The 17967-nt window shown below is 47.7% G+C and overlaps 1 protein-coding gene and 1 long non-coding RNA gene across 3 annotated transcripts; both read right to left on the reverse strand.

Annotated features, from left to right (window-relative positions):
• Positions 1-17: 17 nt before the first annotated feature.
• On the reverse strand, positions 18-3773 carry LOC148054693 (uncharacterized). The gene is made up of 5 exons (XR_015706892.1): positions 2175-3773; positions 1429-1545; positions 874-934; positions 271-351; positions 18-65 (listed from the first exon to the last, which is right to left on the reverse strand). It is a non-coding gene; the product is annotated as an uncharacterized LOC148054693 (long non-coding RNA).
• Positions 3774-8203: 4430 nt separating this feature from the next.
• On the reverse strand, positions 8204-17908 carry LOC104020199 (aldo-keto reductase family 1 member B1). 2 transcript variants are annotated; one of them, XM_087767552.1, is made up of 11 exons: positions 17738-17908; positions 16962-17129; positions 15545-15661; positions 14216-14293; positions 13446-13568; positions 12851-12951; positions 12581-12662; positions 11984-12067; positions 10540-10622; positions 9731-9809; positions 8204-9358 (listed from the first exon to the last, which is right to left on the reverse strand). In XM_087767552.1, exons 1-10 carry the CDS (start codon positions 17801-17803, stop codon positions 9767-9769), a joined length of 945 nt encoding a protein of 314 aa, XP_087623678.1. In that variant the 5' UTR covers positions 17804-17908; the 3' UTR covers positions 8204-9358; positions 9731-9766. The 2 variants fall into 2 exon arrangements, with proteins under 2 accessions (XP_087623678.1, XP_087623677.1); XM_087767551.1 differs by having other exon boundaries at positions 8204-9809.
• Positions 17909-17967: the final 59 nt, after the last annotated feature.

Here is a 17967-nt window from a genome sequence, read left to right on the forward strand (position 1 = left end):
AGAATATCTGTGTTGCTGGGTATTGATGTGCTTTTGTCATCTGTGGGAAACAGCTCCTCCCCTACCTGTCGGGGACAAAGAAAATGCTTGAAACACTTTGTTGGGAAGTTAATACCGAGACAACCGAGGACCGTGATAGCTTTAACTTCTAGTACAGAAAATATTAATACTTGTCTACATTGTTCATGCAGGTTTATGGCATTTTGCCAGCAGTGATTCCTAGTAGGAGGGACAGGTATATCTCCTGGACCCAGCAGAGTGGTGACTCACCAAAACACATGCAGATGAACAAGTCATACCACTTGTGGAACAAAGCAGAACGAACAGGCTTGCTGTACTCCTCTATCATGCCTATTAAGGGAGAACAAGAACTGTTTTGTTTTTTTGTTTTTTTTTTTTTTTTTTTTTTAAGATTTGTTTTTTTGAAGAGTATAAGGACCTGTTTAGGTCCAAAGGACATTTAAGTTTGGTCTAGGGTGAGCCACATCTGATGAACAATGTGTTATGTACACACACAGGTCTCCTGCGAGGGGAGCCTCAGTTTAAGTTGGTGGTAGTAGGAAAGTCAGAACATCTCAGATATATGAGAACAGAGCTAGATCCCCACATCTCCATATTGCTCTACACCTAGTGTGTTGTGCAGATGTCAGAGTATTATGCCACGACACTTTTACTCAAGGGCTTTGTTCACATAAAACTAACCAGGACAGCTTTGAAAGTATGATAAACAGTTGATAAGCTCAAAAGCAACAGATAGGATGAAGGTCTTAACCTGTCTATAACAGAATGGAAAAGCTAAGACTAGAAATAGACTGAGACGTCAGCTCTTTTGATGTACATGAAGTATGAAACTTGGATGTCATAAAGTCTCACCTTTTGAAATCCAAGGTCTGTGGAACAACACTAAGGCTCCTGCAGCAAAGGTCAGCTCAATCTGTACCGTATTAAGGACTCAGTGATTAAAGACAGAAATGGAAAATGGAAGCATTTTCCTTTGCTCTGTGATTCTATAACATGCAGACAAAAGAATTTCTGTCAGGCAGCAAAGTACAGCCTTCTTTCCCACAAAGTAGGAGGCTGTCATTGGCAGATGAGTATACTTTGGATTTGTAGAAGACAAGGCATAGCCAAAAGCAAAAGCAGCACAACTCACGCTTGCAGCTGGGAGGCCTGAACTTAGTGCTAAGCCTACATCTCTGGTATCAAAAGGGCAGAGGATGCTGTGCAAGCATCAGTTTCAGGGCAGAGATCAAGAGCCTGGCTCACGTGGCCAAAGTAAAGCTGAATGAGCAGCACCGGAGCAGTGCTGGTACACACAACAGGCACATGGTCTTTCTGGGCTGGAGCAGCGGTAGTGCTGCAAGCGTTACTGGCAGTTCTGAGGAGCTCTCCCGGGCGGGAACGCCAAGGGCATTGCTGTTACTGTACCTTGAACCCAAGAGGCCAGTGCATGAGGTAGAGATCCAGGTAATCCAGTTTCAGGTTGGCAAGAGTCTTCTGGCAGGCTCCCTTCACCAGAGGTTTGTCATGAAACGTACACCATAGCTAGAGACAAAAAGCCAAGGCACACCGTGACCTCCTGGGTTAAAGCTCTTGTAATCCTTCTGTCCTGTTCTTGAGAGGAGAGTACCTGTCTGCTTTGGAAGGCGATGTGGAATGAGGCCATCCTAGCGCCCTTCTGATGGGGCTTGCTCTGTGAGCAGGACTGGCCTGTGATACCAAGGGCAGCATGTGCTGTGGTAGCATATGTGATCAAACAGGGTTGTAAACTGGAAAAGTGATCGTGTTCCATTAGTCAAGACATGTAAAAGCCATTTATTACAGTCAGACATGGGTTAAAGAACTCGTTTTAAGTTAATCATTTCAGTGGTGAGCCAAATACAGGATTTCCTGCATAAAGAGGGGAAAAAACCCAGCACGCTTTCTGGGACCATTTGAGCTTAATACATATTTTGAACAGTCCCATGAAAATGGAGGATGTGGAACATATCTTAGATAACTCTCTACAAGATAAAGTGACAAAAAGAAGCTTCCATCAATATTGACCTGAACTATGTTCTGAATGACTCCATGCTATTGCACACAGCCTTTCCCCACCACTCTGAATTTCCTCCTAGGAGCATGTCCTACACAAAACAGGCCTTCCCCAGGATCCTAGGTCATCAGATCTTTACCTTACTGATGATGAAGAGGTCCTCTCATTTCACAACGCCTTCCTTGATTTTCTGCTGGATCCCTTCCCCGCTTCACTCTCACGCTGGTACACGTAAGCACGGTCAAAGTGGCGGTACCCAGCGTTGATGGCAGCCATCACTGCAGCTGTTACTTGCCCAGCTGGCGACTGAAAAAAGAAGGTTAAGATCCCAAATCAAAGCATACAGGCCATTTCCTAGTTATCCAGAGACTACAGAAACACACGCAATGGGGCTTTAAGAAGAGTTCTTCCATGCAGCGTTCCTAAAGGTATATTCATCTTCCGAATGCAGGCTCCTGGGCTGGAAGCCAAGCCTGCAGCCGTTTCTCCATAGCCCCGCTCCCAGGCAGGCGCAGCCCAACAGCCGGGAGAGCAGGGTCCCCAACGCCAGGACAGCTCTCCAGAGCTGGACCAGGGGAACCGAGTTTCGTGCCAGGGAGCTCTGCAGTGCCTCTTGCCCAGCGCTTGCCTCGCTTCCCAGCGCTGTTTCTGAGAAGAGAAACAGTAAAGGCCCAGCTGGGAAAATCTTAGTTTGATGGAGGTGGTCTACACCTCAGTCACGTTTGATAGCAGTGGTCTACACTTAGCTTGCTCAGTTTGATAGCAGTGGTCTACACCTCAGTCATCCAGATCACCATGGAGCACTGTACCATGGGCTGCCCCGGCTCCTCCCCGGGCACATCCCACCTCTCATTTGAAGGTTCCCCCTCCGAAGGAAGCAGCTGATGTAAGAGATGTGCGTTTCCATGTGTTTCTGTGCCCTGAAAGGGCACGTAAGAGCTGAGCGCAAAGAAACGTTTGCGTATCTTGTTCAGACAAATCCAGTAATGTTCATTTTCAGGCATTGTACAGATCACTGTTTGGTTTTGCAGTCATCGTAACAGTGGTGCAAATCTCTCTGTCAGACCTTGCTCGAAACATGAATTCTCTTCTAAAGCCGTATCTCATTACCCGGTGATGCAAGGTGACCTCACCCCGGGTTTCAGTCACCCGGCACAGAGGCAGCGGGCCAGCCGAGGGCCCCGCGGCAGCGCCACACCGGCCGTCGCTGCGGGGCGGGCTGGGGAGCGGCCGGGAGAGGGGCCCGGGAGGCGGCTGCAGCCGCGGGAGCCCGGCGGATGGGGACCCGCACTCGAGGTGCGGGACGGGGGGAAGGAGCCACCTCTCACGGCCCGGGGAGGCCCAAGCGTCGCCTCTCCCCCGCGGCGGGAGGCGGCGAGAAGCTGGGGGGAAACAGCTCGAAAGCGGCGCGGGGCTGCGGGAGCGCAGCCCGGGCCGGGATGTCGGTGGCGCCGGCAGCGCTGCGCTCGGGCCCGGGGCGGCGGCGGGGCCGGGTCCCTCCCACGCTCCCTCCCCGAGGCGGGGTCCGTCAGAGCGGCCCCGAGCGCTCCGCGTCCCCCCGCCGCCCAGCCGGGAGGAGATGGCACTGGGACTGGGTGCGGACCCAGCCCGCCGCGGCCGCCCCCTCCGGGAGCGAGGGGCCGCGGCCACCACCGAGGTCCCCGTTACCTCCCGTGTGCCCAGGCCGCGGTGTTCAGCTGCGCGCCCGCTGCCACGGCCCCGCACGGGAATCCCGCCGAGCGGCGCGGCCCGCCCGGCCCCTTTAACATCAGCCGGGCCCGACCCGCCCGCCGAGAGCCACCGCCTTCCCGCAGCCGCCCCCCGTTACGCTGAGCCGGGGAGGGTTGGTGCTGGTTCTTCCCGTGTCCTCGGAGCTGCTCTCTCTGCGGTTGTGCGCTGTGAGCCTCGGGCTGAGGAAGGGCTCTGAGCCCTTTGGCTGGAGCAGCGTGCCCCCAGGACGGTGATGGTGGCCCAGGCTCTTGAAGAGCTCTCGTGGTGCGGGTGGGCTATGTGAATTTGGGAGCTTTCAGCCTTCAGTTTCCCTGCGAAGGTGGGATGCGTGTAGCCTATGCTTGTGATAACAGGAGAGGAAAAGTGAGCTGTTTTGCAGGAGTAATTTAGAAAACAGATTTTAAAGAATAGTGTTATTTTTAATGTTGGGAGAAGTGTCTTAACTTTTTTTTTAAGTTGCAGAAGAATAGTGAGTTTTTAATGAGTGTCGTGATGATCGCATTGCTCCTCTATTTTCAGGGAAGCGCCGACCATATTTCAGAGTAAAATATAGAAATGTGGACATAAATGGTAGGTGGTCCATAATTTCACATTACAAACTGGCTTTGAAATTTTGCAGATAAGAGTATGCTGTGCTGTTGAAGCGGTCACAGCACAGAGGAAAACAAACAAAAAAATTACCTGCAGGATCAAGTAGATGATCCAGGATGTTATATAAAGGCCACTTGGGAAGCTTTGCTGCTTGCTCATGCTTGGAAAATTTATTCAAGTGCCAGCATTAGTTGGGAGTGTAATGGTGCATTTTTCTCTCGGAGCCTTTCCCACAGCAGATGCCCGGCTGCTTTGTAGCTTTAAACTTTCTGCTCTGCTTACCTGAGGGCAGACAAGGTAATTGGTTGTCTCTTTAATCTTTCTCCTGTGTTGTGTCAGCACCATCAGCCACCCTCAGCAGGATGTGATGTGTCAGTTGTATCACAAAACAGTTACATAACGCAGTGTTTGCCTTTTACTGTTTTCTGGATTCCTTCTCTGTAAATCTGCTCTGAGTATGTTCAAGACTCTTGGGGTTTCGTTCTGGCATCAGTGAAATCAGTGGAAAGATTGTGATTCGCCTGACCCTGTTCCGCAGTTCTGTTGACAGTATTAAAAGCAAGCTGTTTGCACAAGAGGCCTGCTGCCATCCCAGTCGAGGGGTTTTCACACTTCCTTTTTTCCTTCCTACTGTCCCTCCATCAGTTCAGGGAAACAGACACCGGCCCTCTGCAGAGCTAAAGCTCCCTGTGCCAGCCATGGCTTTGTGTCTGGTGAGCATTCCTGCTGGGTGCTGCTGATGGAGGGTGAGGGACCAGAGCTAAGGTTAACAGAGGTGCAGAGTTGGCGCACAGAGTGAGTGCTTGCTGTTGGGAAGGTGGACTACGTGGTGTTAGCTGGGCCCGAAGAGAACAGTTTTCCATGCCTGACCTCTGTTTTGGTCTTAATTATTAGCAGAAGTCACATGGAGACTTGTCCTGACAAAGACTGTCTCCTTCCACAGAAGTCACCCTGGTTTGAAACATCAAAATGATCACCTGCACTGTTAGTAGGCTGTCCCCTTTTTGCTGATGACTGCTAAATTTTATGCAATATGCACTTCACAATTTTTTTTTTCTCAAAATAACATGTTGAGCCATGCCTGTGATATGTTTTTTCGGGGCAGCCTGAAGACCAGCTGAAGTACCGGTTTGCCTCTTCTCTCCTTTGTATTTCCTGGATGCTTGAGTTAGTGGTGGTGTGCTGACAGTTTATTAATATCACCAGTGTTGTCTTTGACTCCAGATGTTGTAGGTCTCGGTGTAGGAACTGCCAGAATCAATCAGATTTTGTACTGGAACAGCACCAAGGTGAACTGGTGCCGTCAGAGACTTGTGCTCTGCAAGTCTGTGAAAGCTTGCAAAGCCCGGCTGTTTGGCCAGTAAGATGGGATCTCTTATGAGAAGGAGGAGAAGTCCCCGCAATATTTGTTCTCATTCTTCTGAGCGTGTCTTTTTGGGAGAGGTTTCAGAGCCTCGTGTTCTTGCGGCAAGGAGCTGGGTAGGGTGCGATGACAGATAATGAGACTTGGTGGAGAGCGTGGCTGAGAAATGCAATTTGCCCTTCCTCTCATTTTCTTCTGCGATTTTTGTGTTGCTTCCTCTGCGACCGCGTGTTCTCCTGTGAAGGTGGGTGCTTGGTTTTCCCCCATGGTTTCTTGAATGAGAGCTGCCTTGGTCTTTTAACAGAGGATTTTGGGCAGAAGGTTTGCATTTTGCTTTGCCGTTTGCGCCTGTTGGTGGGAGGCTTTCCCCAGATCATGCCAAGACACGGGAGCTGTCAGTTCTTTCTCTCTCCTGAAGGCGTGGCTGGGGTTGTCAGATGATGGCAGGGCCTCTGGGAAAGAAGTACCACATACGTCAGTGGATGACAGCTAGCCTGGGAAATACTGCAAACTGTGTGCGTGATAAAATGCCCAAGGGTTCCTTGCATGAGGTGAGGAACTGTGTGTGTGAGGAAGGGTCTGAGTTGATCTGTGTGCAAGGTTTTGCACTAAAGCTGGATGCTTATTGTAGCGCCTTTCAGGTTTGTTGTGTTGACATTTGCATGTAGTAATTCTAATTCACCAAAAATCATAGCTTCAAGAGATGAGCAGTGTTTGGCATCTGAGAAGAAGATGACTCAAAATTATCAAAGCGGGTAGGTCCCAGCAGAAACAATCTTTACCAGCAGGAAGGCTGCCTGGTTTAACGCTCCTAGCCTGCAATGACAGGCCCTCTGAGGGCTGGCTGCCTTCTGATGCCTGTAGGGAGAAGCACCATGTGGTTTTATTGGTGGGAATTGTCCCAGGAAGGGTTTCTGTCCATTAAGTGCAGGTGACTGCAGCTGACTTCATCTCTGTTCACAGGAGAGGGAGTGCATTAGGTCTGGAGAGGCTGAAGAGCAAGATGGGCCGGAGCCAAGAGCAGCCCCGGCCCTGGGTGTATTGAATCACACTGAATGCTGCTGCCTTGTTTTGCCCAAACAACTCTTGGCTGTGACTAGAGCTTAGAGGTTGGCCCTGAGGTGGCTGGTTACACCTAAACTGTGGACACCTAAGGTTAGGTGAGATGAATGCCCCTGAGAGACTGCTGCCCGTGACCTGGGAGTAAAGGACAAGTATGGCCAGTGCAGAGTGTTTCAAATATGGAAGAAGTGTTTCAAAAAAACAAAACAAAACAACAACCCACAAACACACCAAAAAACAAAGGGGCAAGCACTGCCCCTTGTAAATTCCGATTCTTTTGTTTGCCTATGATAAGTAATATTTAGCATTAAGATTTATGCTCCAATACCTCTTCCATATTTTTTTGCCACATCTTAAGGCTGCGTGTTACATTGTTTTGGAAATGTTGGTTGGAAATATTTGGATGACCTCCATCTGAAAAGCATATTAGATATATATATTCTAGGGACTTGTGTGTATATATATATATATTTTAGAATATCTTATGTGATCTCAATACGTCAGTGTACTGAGCAGAATATTTGCGCATTGTGGTTTTTTTCCTGTTGGAATGAGTGAGAGTAAGTACTAACAACACCTAAAACTGTAATGTATCTGAGGTCCATTGTCCTGTCTCTCATAACCATAACACTCCAGCCAAAAGTGCAAGTTTGGTTCACACCTCATTTGAAAACAAAAGCTTTGGTTTTTTTAATTACATAAAAAGACTAAGTTCTTTTTGCATTTGTCATGGGGTAAGGAAGCACCAGGCAACGTGACACTGGTAAGCTGAATTCACCAAGTAGACCAATGGAGGAATAGCCTGTCAGGGAGAGCATTACATAGGCACAGAAGGAGTCTTGGTACATACGAGCTACGGCTGTGAAAGTTACAGGAGAACAATACCTGGAAGTATTCACAAGGTATAATATTATGCGTCTCTCATCCACCACTCCAGTGAGTCAGCATAGTCTCACCTGGGGGAAATACAAAACTTGACTCTGACTTGTCCCAGTCTCAGGCTCTGGGCAGTGCCTCAGCACTAACACATAATATTACACCTTGTGTCCTCATAATTTTGGATATCTGTGTAGTGATGTTTCCCCGTGGTCCCCTTTATTGTGGGTTTTTAAAGCTAGATGTCGGCACAGGCTTGCAGTCACATCAGTCCACGCTATCACCATGTAGCTTTCCAGCACTTCCAGCTATTGCTCTCCTGTCACTTTCACAGCCATAGCTCACATGTCCCAAGACTCCTCACACAATTCTCGTTTGCACTGGCTGGTCAGCCATCATTCATTATAGTCAGTTATTCTACTCCTGATCAAGGCAATATCTTGATGTTCCTGTGGCATTCCACCTCTCAGCCTTTCTGCCATCTGTCAAACATCTTTCATACATGCACTCATACTTACAAACTAATGATGTACAATGCAAGTAGCTCAAGCTTGTATAAGTGTATTCATTTTTTGCACACTAAATTACAACAGAAGTTAGTGTGGCACAAGCAGTAAGTCAGTCAGCATTGGGTCCTAATACTATTAACCATTACAAAAAGCAGTTTTTTGTTAATCATCTTGTTCTCAAGAAGTTTCCAGACCACCCCATTGCTCAAGACAGATCTCAAACTTCATGTGCTTTTGTCAGACCCTACAGCTTGATCTGGTGTGGATGTTATAGATCAGAACACAGTAGTTGTACTGCAGGTGCCCTGTGTCTGCCAGTCAAAGGCACATTGCACATACGGACCCCTGAAGTGCCATGTTGTTAAAACACCTCCTAGAGAGCCTAGCAAGGCTCACCTGCATCCTCCACCATGAGCGACAGGCTGTGTCAGGGGAAAGCTTTAGTCATACATATCATTAGAGACTTGTCCCAGTTACCATGCCAGTGAGTCAGCACAGCAGAGCTTGGAGGGAACATAACACTCGCTCCAGTGTCAGGCTCTGGGCAGAAGCTCAGTATTAACACTTAACAGTTCCACCTTGCACCCTTTGCTTCTATGCAGTATCAAACACCTGCTTAACGCAGTCTCCCCTCTCCCCCCAGTCTCTGTTACTCCAGGTTTTTATAGCCAGATGTCAGGACAGGCTAGCAGCCAAATCAGTCCACAGTGATAACACTGTACAGTCTTCCAGCAGTTTCAGGTGTTGGTCTCCTGTTGCTTGTTGATCCAAGGTCCATACTAAGGCTTGTCATACTCTACTGTTCTTGTCAGCATTGCTCTGTCAACCAAAGCTTATTATACCAAGTTATTCAACCTCTGATCAAGACAAGATCTTGATGCTCCTGTGACATCATTTAAAATTGATTATAGATGATAGTTTCCAATGACATTGTTGATGCAAGTGGCTTGGTTTGTCAATTTTTCACATTAGACTAGAACTTCCAAACCAGCAGTAATCTAAACATTTTTTATTTTGCATAATAATAAAATTGAACACTAATCTCTGTCCAGTTTCAGCCTCTAAAAGAATCCAACTGAAGTAAGGCCCAGCACAAGTTGGTATGCATCTGTAGGTCTGGACACTTCCCCCATTTATTCTTCTTTCCCAGAAAGCTTTGGACTGTGCTTTAGAAGTGAAGTTAATCACTGCCTGAAGACAAGAGACAACAATTATGTAGTGCATTCTTTCAGGATGGATCCTCTGTGCTCACATATCCTTACCCTGCAGCCTTAAGTGGTGTTGATGCCAGACAGAAGATTAAAAAAAAAAATCAGTTGCTAGTTCATTCTTTGTGTTTTCTGCTTTGCTATTTCAGCCACGCAGAGACACTCATCTAATGAGTAGAGAATTATTATAGCCCATATTTTGTTCTTTAGAACAATTTCACTATTTCCTTCCACCAAAGAAGAAAAACCCAAACAAAGTCACTGAATACATATACTATGACTTTGCTGGCAGGAGAGATACAGTGTGCAAGCTACATAGTGGACAACTCTAGGCAACAGTAGAAGCTCATTAGACCTCAGAGGCCTGCAGGAGGGCAGGATAAAATTATCTTCAGTATTCTGCGTTAAAAGGGTACTCCTTGTGATTTTTGCACCTGGAGGAAATCAAAGAGGAAAAGTTACTCTCAGGGCTGAAATAAATGCTATATAGAACTACACTGGGTACACAGAGGAGCCTTCAAGGGAGGCTCTGAACTGCGTAACTGCAGAATGAATTTAAGAGACTTATTAGTATAGAAATGGCATACATGACCAACAAGTTAAAGTCTTTTCCTATTATTCAGACACTGAACAGTGGTGGAACCAAATTACTTTCTAGTTAAAGAGTTAAAGTTCACACTGCTGACAAAGCAAACAGCAGTTTCCGTGGCCTTGCTATAGGCTTCCAAGATGCACGTCTGCAAGCAGTCATTCTTCATACTGCACTTCAGATGGTCATTCCCTCCCACAACCACATACATAAGAGCTGACATCAGTTTATAGTAACTCACAACAAAAAATTACCCTAAGTTTAAAAACTGCCTAATGCTCATTTCTCCAATATGGACATAGCCAAAGTTAATCAACTAGAACCCTCCTTTTGGAATTCCAGGTACACAAAGTTTCCTGGAGAAAGGATTCACAATGAATAAATAGTATGACTTATACTCATCCTTTAGTCAATAAAGTGAAAATATAACTCTACTAAGATGTTAAATAACAGATGTTTCATCTGCCAAATAATTTCAGAATATACCCAATTTAAACAGCTATACCAGTACCTGTGAGATCAGAATAAAGATTATTGAAAATGTAAGAGTTTGAAGGAAACAAGCTGTCACTTACGTGATCATTTCACAGATCCTCCAGTTTCTGTTTAAGCTCAGAAGGGTTGCCATCTCCTCTTTAGTCAATTCAAAGTCAAACACCTAACGAGAAACAGCTCGAAATCACTTCTTTGAACAAATCAAATCAGAAGCAAGATTCACAAGATTAAAGAACAAGTTCACATCAGAAAGGGTGCTGGTTAAGTGTCACGGTTTAACCCCAGCCAGCAACTAAGCATCACACAGGCACTCACTCACTCCCCCTGGTGGGATGCGGGGGAGAATCGGAAGGGTAAAAGTGAGAAAACTCATGGGCTGAGATAAAGGCAGTTTAATAGGTAAAGCAAGAGCCATGCACACAAGCAAAGCAAAACAAGGAATTCATTCACTGCTTCCCATCAGCAGGCAGGTGTGCAGCCATCTCCAGAAAAGCAGGGCTCCATCACACATAATGGTTACTTGGGAAGACAAAAGCCATAACTCTGAATGTACCTCCCTTCCTTCTTCCCCCAGCTTTATATGCTGAGCGTGACATCATATGGTATGGAATAGCCCTTTGGTCAGTTGGGGTCAGCTGTGACAGCTGTGTCCCTCCCAGCTTCTTGTGCACCCCCAGCCTACTCGCTGGTGGGGTGGTGTGAGAAGCAGAGAAGGCCTTGACTCTGTGTAAGCACTGCTCAGCAATACATAGAACATCCCTGTATTATCAACACTGTTTTCAGCACAAATCCAAAACACAGCCTCATACTAGCCACTGTGAAGAAAATTAACTCTATCCCAGGCAAAACCATCACAATTAGAAATGATGGCTTCATGAGACAGGAAAAGGAAAAGAAGTATCTTTGGATTTTCAAGACTCTACTGGCAGAGGGAAGAAACAAACAAAAAAGACTGCCAGTTGCAGTTACATGTGCCAGCTGTTCCAAGATATTTGGTGAGCACTTAGGGTTGCAGAATGCTTCTATTTGTGGAAGATGCATTTCTCTGCAATTCCAAAGAAACACCTGGAAGAGTTTCATATTTCAATAAATCCAGCTATGTTACTTCTGAAATCTTGATGTCCAATATCAATAAAAAAGCCCCCGACTTAACAGTCAGAGGGGCAATGTGGTTTACTGACACCAGGATGCTTCCCTTAACATTGCTTACTCTATATTTTGAGGAACGTTACTGCACTTGGACTCCAAGCAAGCCCTGCTTGCCAGTTCATGCACAAGTCACAGAACAGGAGGCACTATGTAAGGTAGCTGATAACCTTATCAGCATAGTGTTTCCAAGAGCTGTCTATCCTTTTCTCCAGCTGTAGTTTTCATTGTAGCCCTAGCTTCCAGAGAGGAAGAAAAGGCCCAGTCCTCTTGCCTGAGGAGGACTTGGGAAGGGTGAAAAAGGGTTGCTGCTTGCTCTGCAGGGAGAAGGCATGCCATCTCTGAACGGCAGCACTCAGCTCGCTCATAATCACTCACCTTGAAGTTCTCCACAATGCGCTGCGGTGTGACAGACTTGGGAATCGCAATCACATTTCTCTGGATCTGGAAGCGAAGGAGAACCTGCAGGAACAGACCACTGAGTCAGAGAGAGGATGGCTCCTGCTCTGAAGGAAGCAGCGCCTGTTCCAGCAGCTGTTTTCCCTAAGCTACACCGCCTCTGCAGAGCTGCATTTCAAATCATTCCCGTTGCTGTGGCCTAGGTAGCGCTTCCTGGAGAGCAAAGAGCCCACATGGAAGGCCTCCTTTCCCATCCAGCTTTGGGACAGTCAATTCCTTTTCTTCCCACCTGGACTCTCAGCAGTCTATGCAAGGCTTTCATTCTCTGCAAGAGGCCTTGAGAGGGGAAATGACATCTGAAGATGGGTCAAGAATCTTTTTCTGGCTGAGGGCAAAGAGATAGTAGCATATATTGCAGGCCACATAGTAAGCAACCTGCATTGCTTGTTAACACCGGAAAAGAGCACCACAGTTCACAGGGAACACTGCTGGAGGCTGTACCCTCTCTTCTGATGTCGTTTCCTTAATGGCTGCGTTACTGGAAGGAGTACCCACTACTGTCCAGCACCTACGCACCTGTGCTGGGGTTTTGTTGTGCTTGGCTGCAATCTCTTTGATCTTGGGGTCATCCAGAAGGGAAGGATTCTCTGGCTTAGCCCTACACAGAGACAAAAAGGAAGAAATGGCAAAGAATCACTCCAAAAAGTTTCTACCTAGCATGAATAATTAAAAAAAAAAAAAAACCACAACAAAACCAAAACCAACCAAAACCCACCCTGCACCATTACTGATTCAATTAGTCTGAATGCTTCAAACTTAAACCACACTAACCCACTTGGAAATTACCTGTCAGGGCGTCCAAGGGGACAATATGCTGTCACAGTGATCCCTTTGGATTGGCAATAGTTGATAAGCTTCTCTTGGGAAAGGTATGGATGACACTCGATCTGTCAACACAGGAGTAGAGACTGATAGTTTTAGAACTACTGTAGTGTTCCCATACTCCAGAGATTTTATTCTGAATCCTACTTACAGGCTGCCTTCATCCTACCCTGCATGTTGTCTGTGTGACAATACAAGACTAGAATTCTATAGGGCACCAACTTTTATATTGGGTCCTTATGTGCTTTTGGGGTTTTGTTCTGAGATGCTTTATAGAAATCATTGATTAGAGTCAGAATGATAGCTCATGTCTAGATTCTTTATCCCTCCAGAGTGGATGCTTCATAGGTAAATACTCCAGAATTTGTAAACAGTGGTTCAACAAGGTGAGACAAAAAGGAAAGATTCCGGTCCTTTTTGTACCAAAAAATATCCACAGAGTGGGACTTAGAGTACATGCTGTGTCTACTTTGTTCTCCCTTTTCTATCTCCTCATTCAACTGTAATACATCTTTATAATCCCTGAAAGCTATTCACCTGCAGTCACTCTGCAGCTTACTTGGTTATTTGCAGGCTTGTGCTTCAGTCCTGGCTTGTTCAAGATTCTTTCAGTCTGCTCACGGTTAAAGTTGGAGATTCCAATGGCTTTTACCAGACCAGCATCCACCAGCTCTTCCATGGCCTAACACAAAGAGGAACAAAGGCACCATCCAGCGTACAAGACATGATCTGAATACATTCTTCCTGATATGGCTTGTTTCCTTTCATGGGAAGCACAAAATAGCTGTTTGGACTTGCCAAGTTTTTGATTCTCAGGGGGAAAAGTGGGTACTGGGTAGTATCCGTGCCATGTCTTCCATCACACCGAAGCCCCAAATCATTGCTGAGACTTAAATTCACTGAGTTACACAAGGAAAAGAAGACTAAGTCTACTATTGTCACAGCACTGGAGGGCTATGCACTAGGAGGATGGCAGGGTCACAACCTAAGTGTCTATTTCTGCAAAACCTGTTTGGGCAGTTCAAGAACTGCATGAGAGCTGTGGTGAAGAAAAATAATACAGTTATGGTCAAGTAAATAACTTCTAACCTCAGTCTAGTCTGCAGCTCCACTGAAAGTGGCTGTGCAGCTCAGTGACTTGAGGTGCTAATCCACAGTCAATAGGAACAGTAGCTTGACTAAGCATGCACACTTTTAAAAGCTACCGCATAGTTTTGTGAATTCTTTCCAACTAATTCTGCATACACGCATGAGCCATTCTGTGACTGCTGAAACTAACACCACTGCTGAGGACAGAAGACATGATTCTCCCACTGTGGCTGAACTTACCTCCCATGTATGCAGAATATCTGTGTTGCTGGGTATAGACATGCCTTTGTCATCTGTGGGAAACAGCTCCTCTCCTGCCTGTCAGTGACAAAGAAAATGCTTGAAAATCTGTTGAAAAGTTCACTTAATACCGTGAGAGCTCACAATCACAACAGCTTAAAATTCTAGCACAAGCAAGAACGCTAACTCTTGTCTACATTCAGTCATTCCTTCCTGAGGAGCAGGAGGAATTGAAGGCATTTTTGCCAGTGACCATTCCCATAAAGACCAGTTTTTCCCTTGGACCCCTCAAACTGATGACACCCAAACACCTACAGGGAAACAAACCACAGAACTATAGCTTCCAGTCTCATACATGTTCACTTCACTTATTGTTCTTTTGTGCCCACTTAGGAAGAACTGTTCTGTTCTTTTTCCAGAAGGGCATCAGGGGACTTAGGTACTGGGAACATGCAGCTTTGGTCTATACAACACCAGATCTGCTGAAAAGAGGTATTACGTGCAGTGACAGTTCTTCCGTGACAAAGCTCAGTGTAAAGCTGCTAATACTAGAAAAATTAGAAGAGCCTTTGTGTACAAGTTATGAAAAGACACCAAGACTGAGCTGTGTTTAACAGTTTCACTTTCATGGCTTTGTTAACATAAAGCTAAAATAGAGTATGAAATAAAGATGAGCATCTCTAAAGCAACAGGTAGGATGGAGACTGATCAAACTGTAGCAGGAAGGAAAGGCTAAGACTAGAAATAGTCAACCTGAGACACCAGCTCCTTCACTAATCTGTGGGACAGTTTAGGCTGCCAAGAAGTTTCACCTTTTGAATTCCTGTCTCACTGGAACAACACTAAGGCTCCTACAGGCAAGGTCATCTCTATCTGTACTGCATTAACAACTTTGTGATTAAAGAGAGAAATGGAAAACAGAAATACTTCCTCTTGTTCTGCGATTCTGTAACACAGAGGAAAATTTCCGACAGGCAGCAAAGTGCAGCCCTCCTTCCTGCAAGGGGTAATTTTGAGATGAGCATACACTGATTTGTAAGAGAAAGGGAGAGCAGCCTATCTTATGCTTGCAGCTGTGAGACCTGCCCCTAGTTTTCACACCATCATTCCCAGGATCAAAGGGGTATGCAAGCAACAGCATCAGGGGCAGAGATCAAGAGCCTGGCTCACATGGCCAGAGTAAAGCTGAGCACCCGAGCAGTGACGGTACACACAACAGACCCATGATCATCTTTGTCAGCCAGAGCAATTGTTGGGCTGTAAAGCCATATACCTCCCCAAAAGCAGTAGTCACAAGAAACAAAGGCAAGGGCATTTCCACTACTGTACCTTGAACCCAAAAGGCCAGTGCATGAGGTAGAGATCCAGGTAATCCAGTTTCAGGGCAGCAAGAGTCTTCTGGCAGGCTCCCTTCACCAGAGGTTTGTCATGAAACGTACACCATAGCTAGAGACAAAAAGCCAAGGCACACCGTGACCTCCTGGGTTAAAGCTCTCAGGTACCCTCCTGCACAGGACAGAAACGCTCCATCTTTGGAAGGCGATGTGGAATGAGGTCATCCTAGTGCTCTTCTGATGGGGCTTGCTCTGTGAGCAGGACTGGCCAGTCACGCTGAAGGCAGTATGTCCAGTGGCAGCACATGTATTTGAGTAGGATTGTAATAGAGAAAGTCCTCTGGTTCCAGTAGTTAAGACATCATGTGTGCTACCCCCTTTTACACAGGCTCTGCCTTTGCAATAGGTGGCTTTTAAATGAAGACATATATCTGTCATTCCTGACCATGCCTAGAACTCCTGCATTGAATTTAGCAGGCAAAGCCAAGAAAATACAAAAAAGCCACCAAGAAGTGGTTGGCACCAACCTTTACCAAGGTAAGAAGTAGCTTCAGAATCCAGCTAAATGTCCTGTTTTCCTTAGTAAGCAAGACAAAGAGAAGCCACCAACCACACCTTCCCTGGGACATGTGCTGAGCAGATTACACTGTCCCAAGGTGCCCAGAGCCTCATCTTCCTCACGCAGCAGAGACACCCCTTTGGCAGGGCTGCGAGCCCAGCGGCTGGAATGAGCGTCAGCCACTGCAGGTCTCATCTCCTCTGCTGCGCTTTAGCAGTCAGTGAGGTGCTGTTACCAAGTTGGTTCTGCCTCTGTATCAGCCCCTGACACCAAGCGATCTCAGACCTCGGCATCATGGTTTCTACCTCGCTTGGTGCTACCTGGCCCACTCTGCCTTCTCCCACACCAGTGCTCAGCAGGTGGCCTTTCTGCTCCAGCAGAGCTATGAGATGCAGGGCCAGGTTCCTCCTCATCCATCCCCAGTGCTTCCAGGCCTCCTCACCAGAGTGCCAGACCACAGCAGGGCTGTGCTGCTCAACTTCTCAGTAGATTTTGAGGGGAAAATCACAGTCTTGAGTTCCCTCAGTGCTAGCGGATTGACTGGTGAAGAAAGCTGCCACCAGACAGTTAGGACAAGGGTCATTCTCCTCTCTCCTCAAAGCTCAGGAAACTCTCTCTTCTTGTTGCCATTGGGTAACAGCTACAATAATAACAATTACTATCAGTGTACAGGAAAGGATCAAACTGTATCACTGTGCTGATGAGGTACAAGAAGAAAATAGTATTGGGAGTGATCTTATTTACATTACCAAGTGTCTCCAGTGCTACAGCATAAAGCTACTTTAGCTTCCCACTGTAAAAATATCACAGGTAAAGCTGGTCTGTCCATGATCCAGGACTATCTGATCTTTACCTTACTGACGATGAAGAGGTCCTCTCGTTTCACAACACCTTCCTTGATTTTCTGCTGGATCCCTTCCCCAACTTCCCTCTCATTCTGGTACACGTAGGCACAGTCAAAGTGGCGGTACCCAGCGTCGATGGCAGCCATCACTGCAGCTTCCACCTTACCTGGGGGGGACTGAAGGAGAAGGGTATGATGTGTTTTGATGTGGGATTCTCACGCTGCTCCTTAGGTAGCTAGCGAGTAGATAAACACCCAAAGGGGCTTTAAGAGGAGCTTTTCCATAAAGCTTCCTTGAGTCTGTACACATCTTGAATACAGGCTCCTGAGCTCAAAGCCAGCCTCCAGCCGTTCCTCCGTCACCCAGCTCCCAGGCGGGCCGCAGCCCAACAGCTTTGCAGAGCTGAGGCCCCAACACCGGGGCCGTTCCCCAGGGCCGGGCCAAGGCCTCCTCGCTTCCCCACGCCACTTCCAAGAGGAGAAGCCCTCAGCAGCTGCCAGCTGGGGGGGTTCAGCCCAGCGGAGGGGCCTCAGCGCCCCGCGTCCCTGGGCAGAGCCCTGCAGCGGCGCAGGAGCTCGGGCTGCTGCGAGGGGGCGGCGGGCAGGGAGGGAGCCTCGGTGCCAAGCGCCGCAGCGGCCCCGCCGGAGCGAGCGGGGAACCCCGGCCGGGATGCCGCGGATGTCGGTGGCGGCGGCAGCGCTGCGCCCCCTCCGGGAGCCAGAAGCCGCGGCATGGCGGCGGCCCCGGGCCCCGCTGCAAGAGGGCCCGCCGTGGCCGCGGTTACCTTCCATGTGCCCAGCCCCAGGAGGGGCACCTTAGCGGCGGCACCCAGCCGCACGCAGGTCGCCATGGCCCCACGCAGGAACGCGCCGCCCGCCGAGCGCTTTAACAGCGGCCGGTCCCGCCCCGGGGCTGCCGGTACGGCCCTTCCCCGCGGGCGGCGCCCCCCGCCCGCCCCGGCGGTTGGTAGCGCTCGGCCGTCCCCTCCTTTAGCAGCCAATCACCGCTCAAGTC

The sequence above is a fragment of the Nipponia nippon genome, unplaced genomic scaffold, assembly GCF_047370975.1.
Source record: "Nipponia nippon isolate SJK-2023a ecotype South Korea unplaced genomic scaffold, ASM4737097v1 scaffold_3, whole genome shotgun sequence".
Taxonomy (NCBI): Eukaryota; Metazoa; Chordata; class Aves; order Pelecaniformes; family Threskiornithidae; genus Nipponia; species Nipponia nippon.

What these genes read in the sequence shown, in the direction of transcription:
- LOC104020199 (XM_087767552.1), bottom strand. Translation starts at nt 17,803, where the DNA reads ATGGCGACCTGCGTGCGGCTGGGTGCCGCCGCTAAGGTGCCCCTCCTG. An exon ending in TGGGGCTGGGCACATGGAAG is followed by an intron (nt 17,130 to 17,737) that starts GTAACCGCGGCC and finishes CTTCTCCTTCAG; the next exon opens with TCCCCCCCAGGTAAGGTGGA. An exon ending in CCCCTTGGACGCCCTGACAG is followed by an intron (nt 12,663 to 12,850) that starts GTAATTTCCAAG and finishes GTCTCTGTGTAG; the next exon opens with GGCTAAGCCAGAGAATCCTT.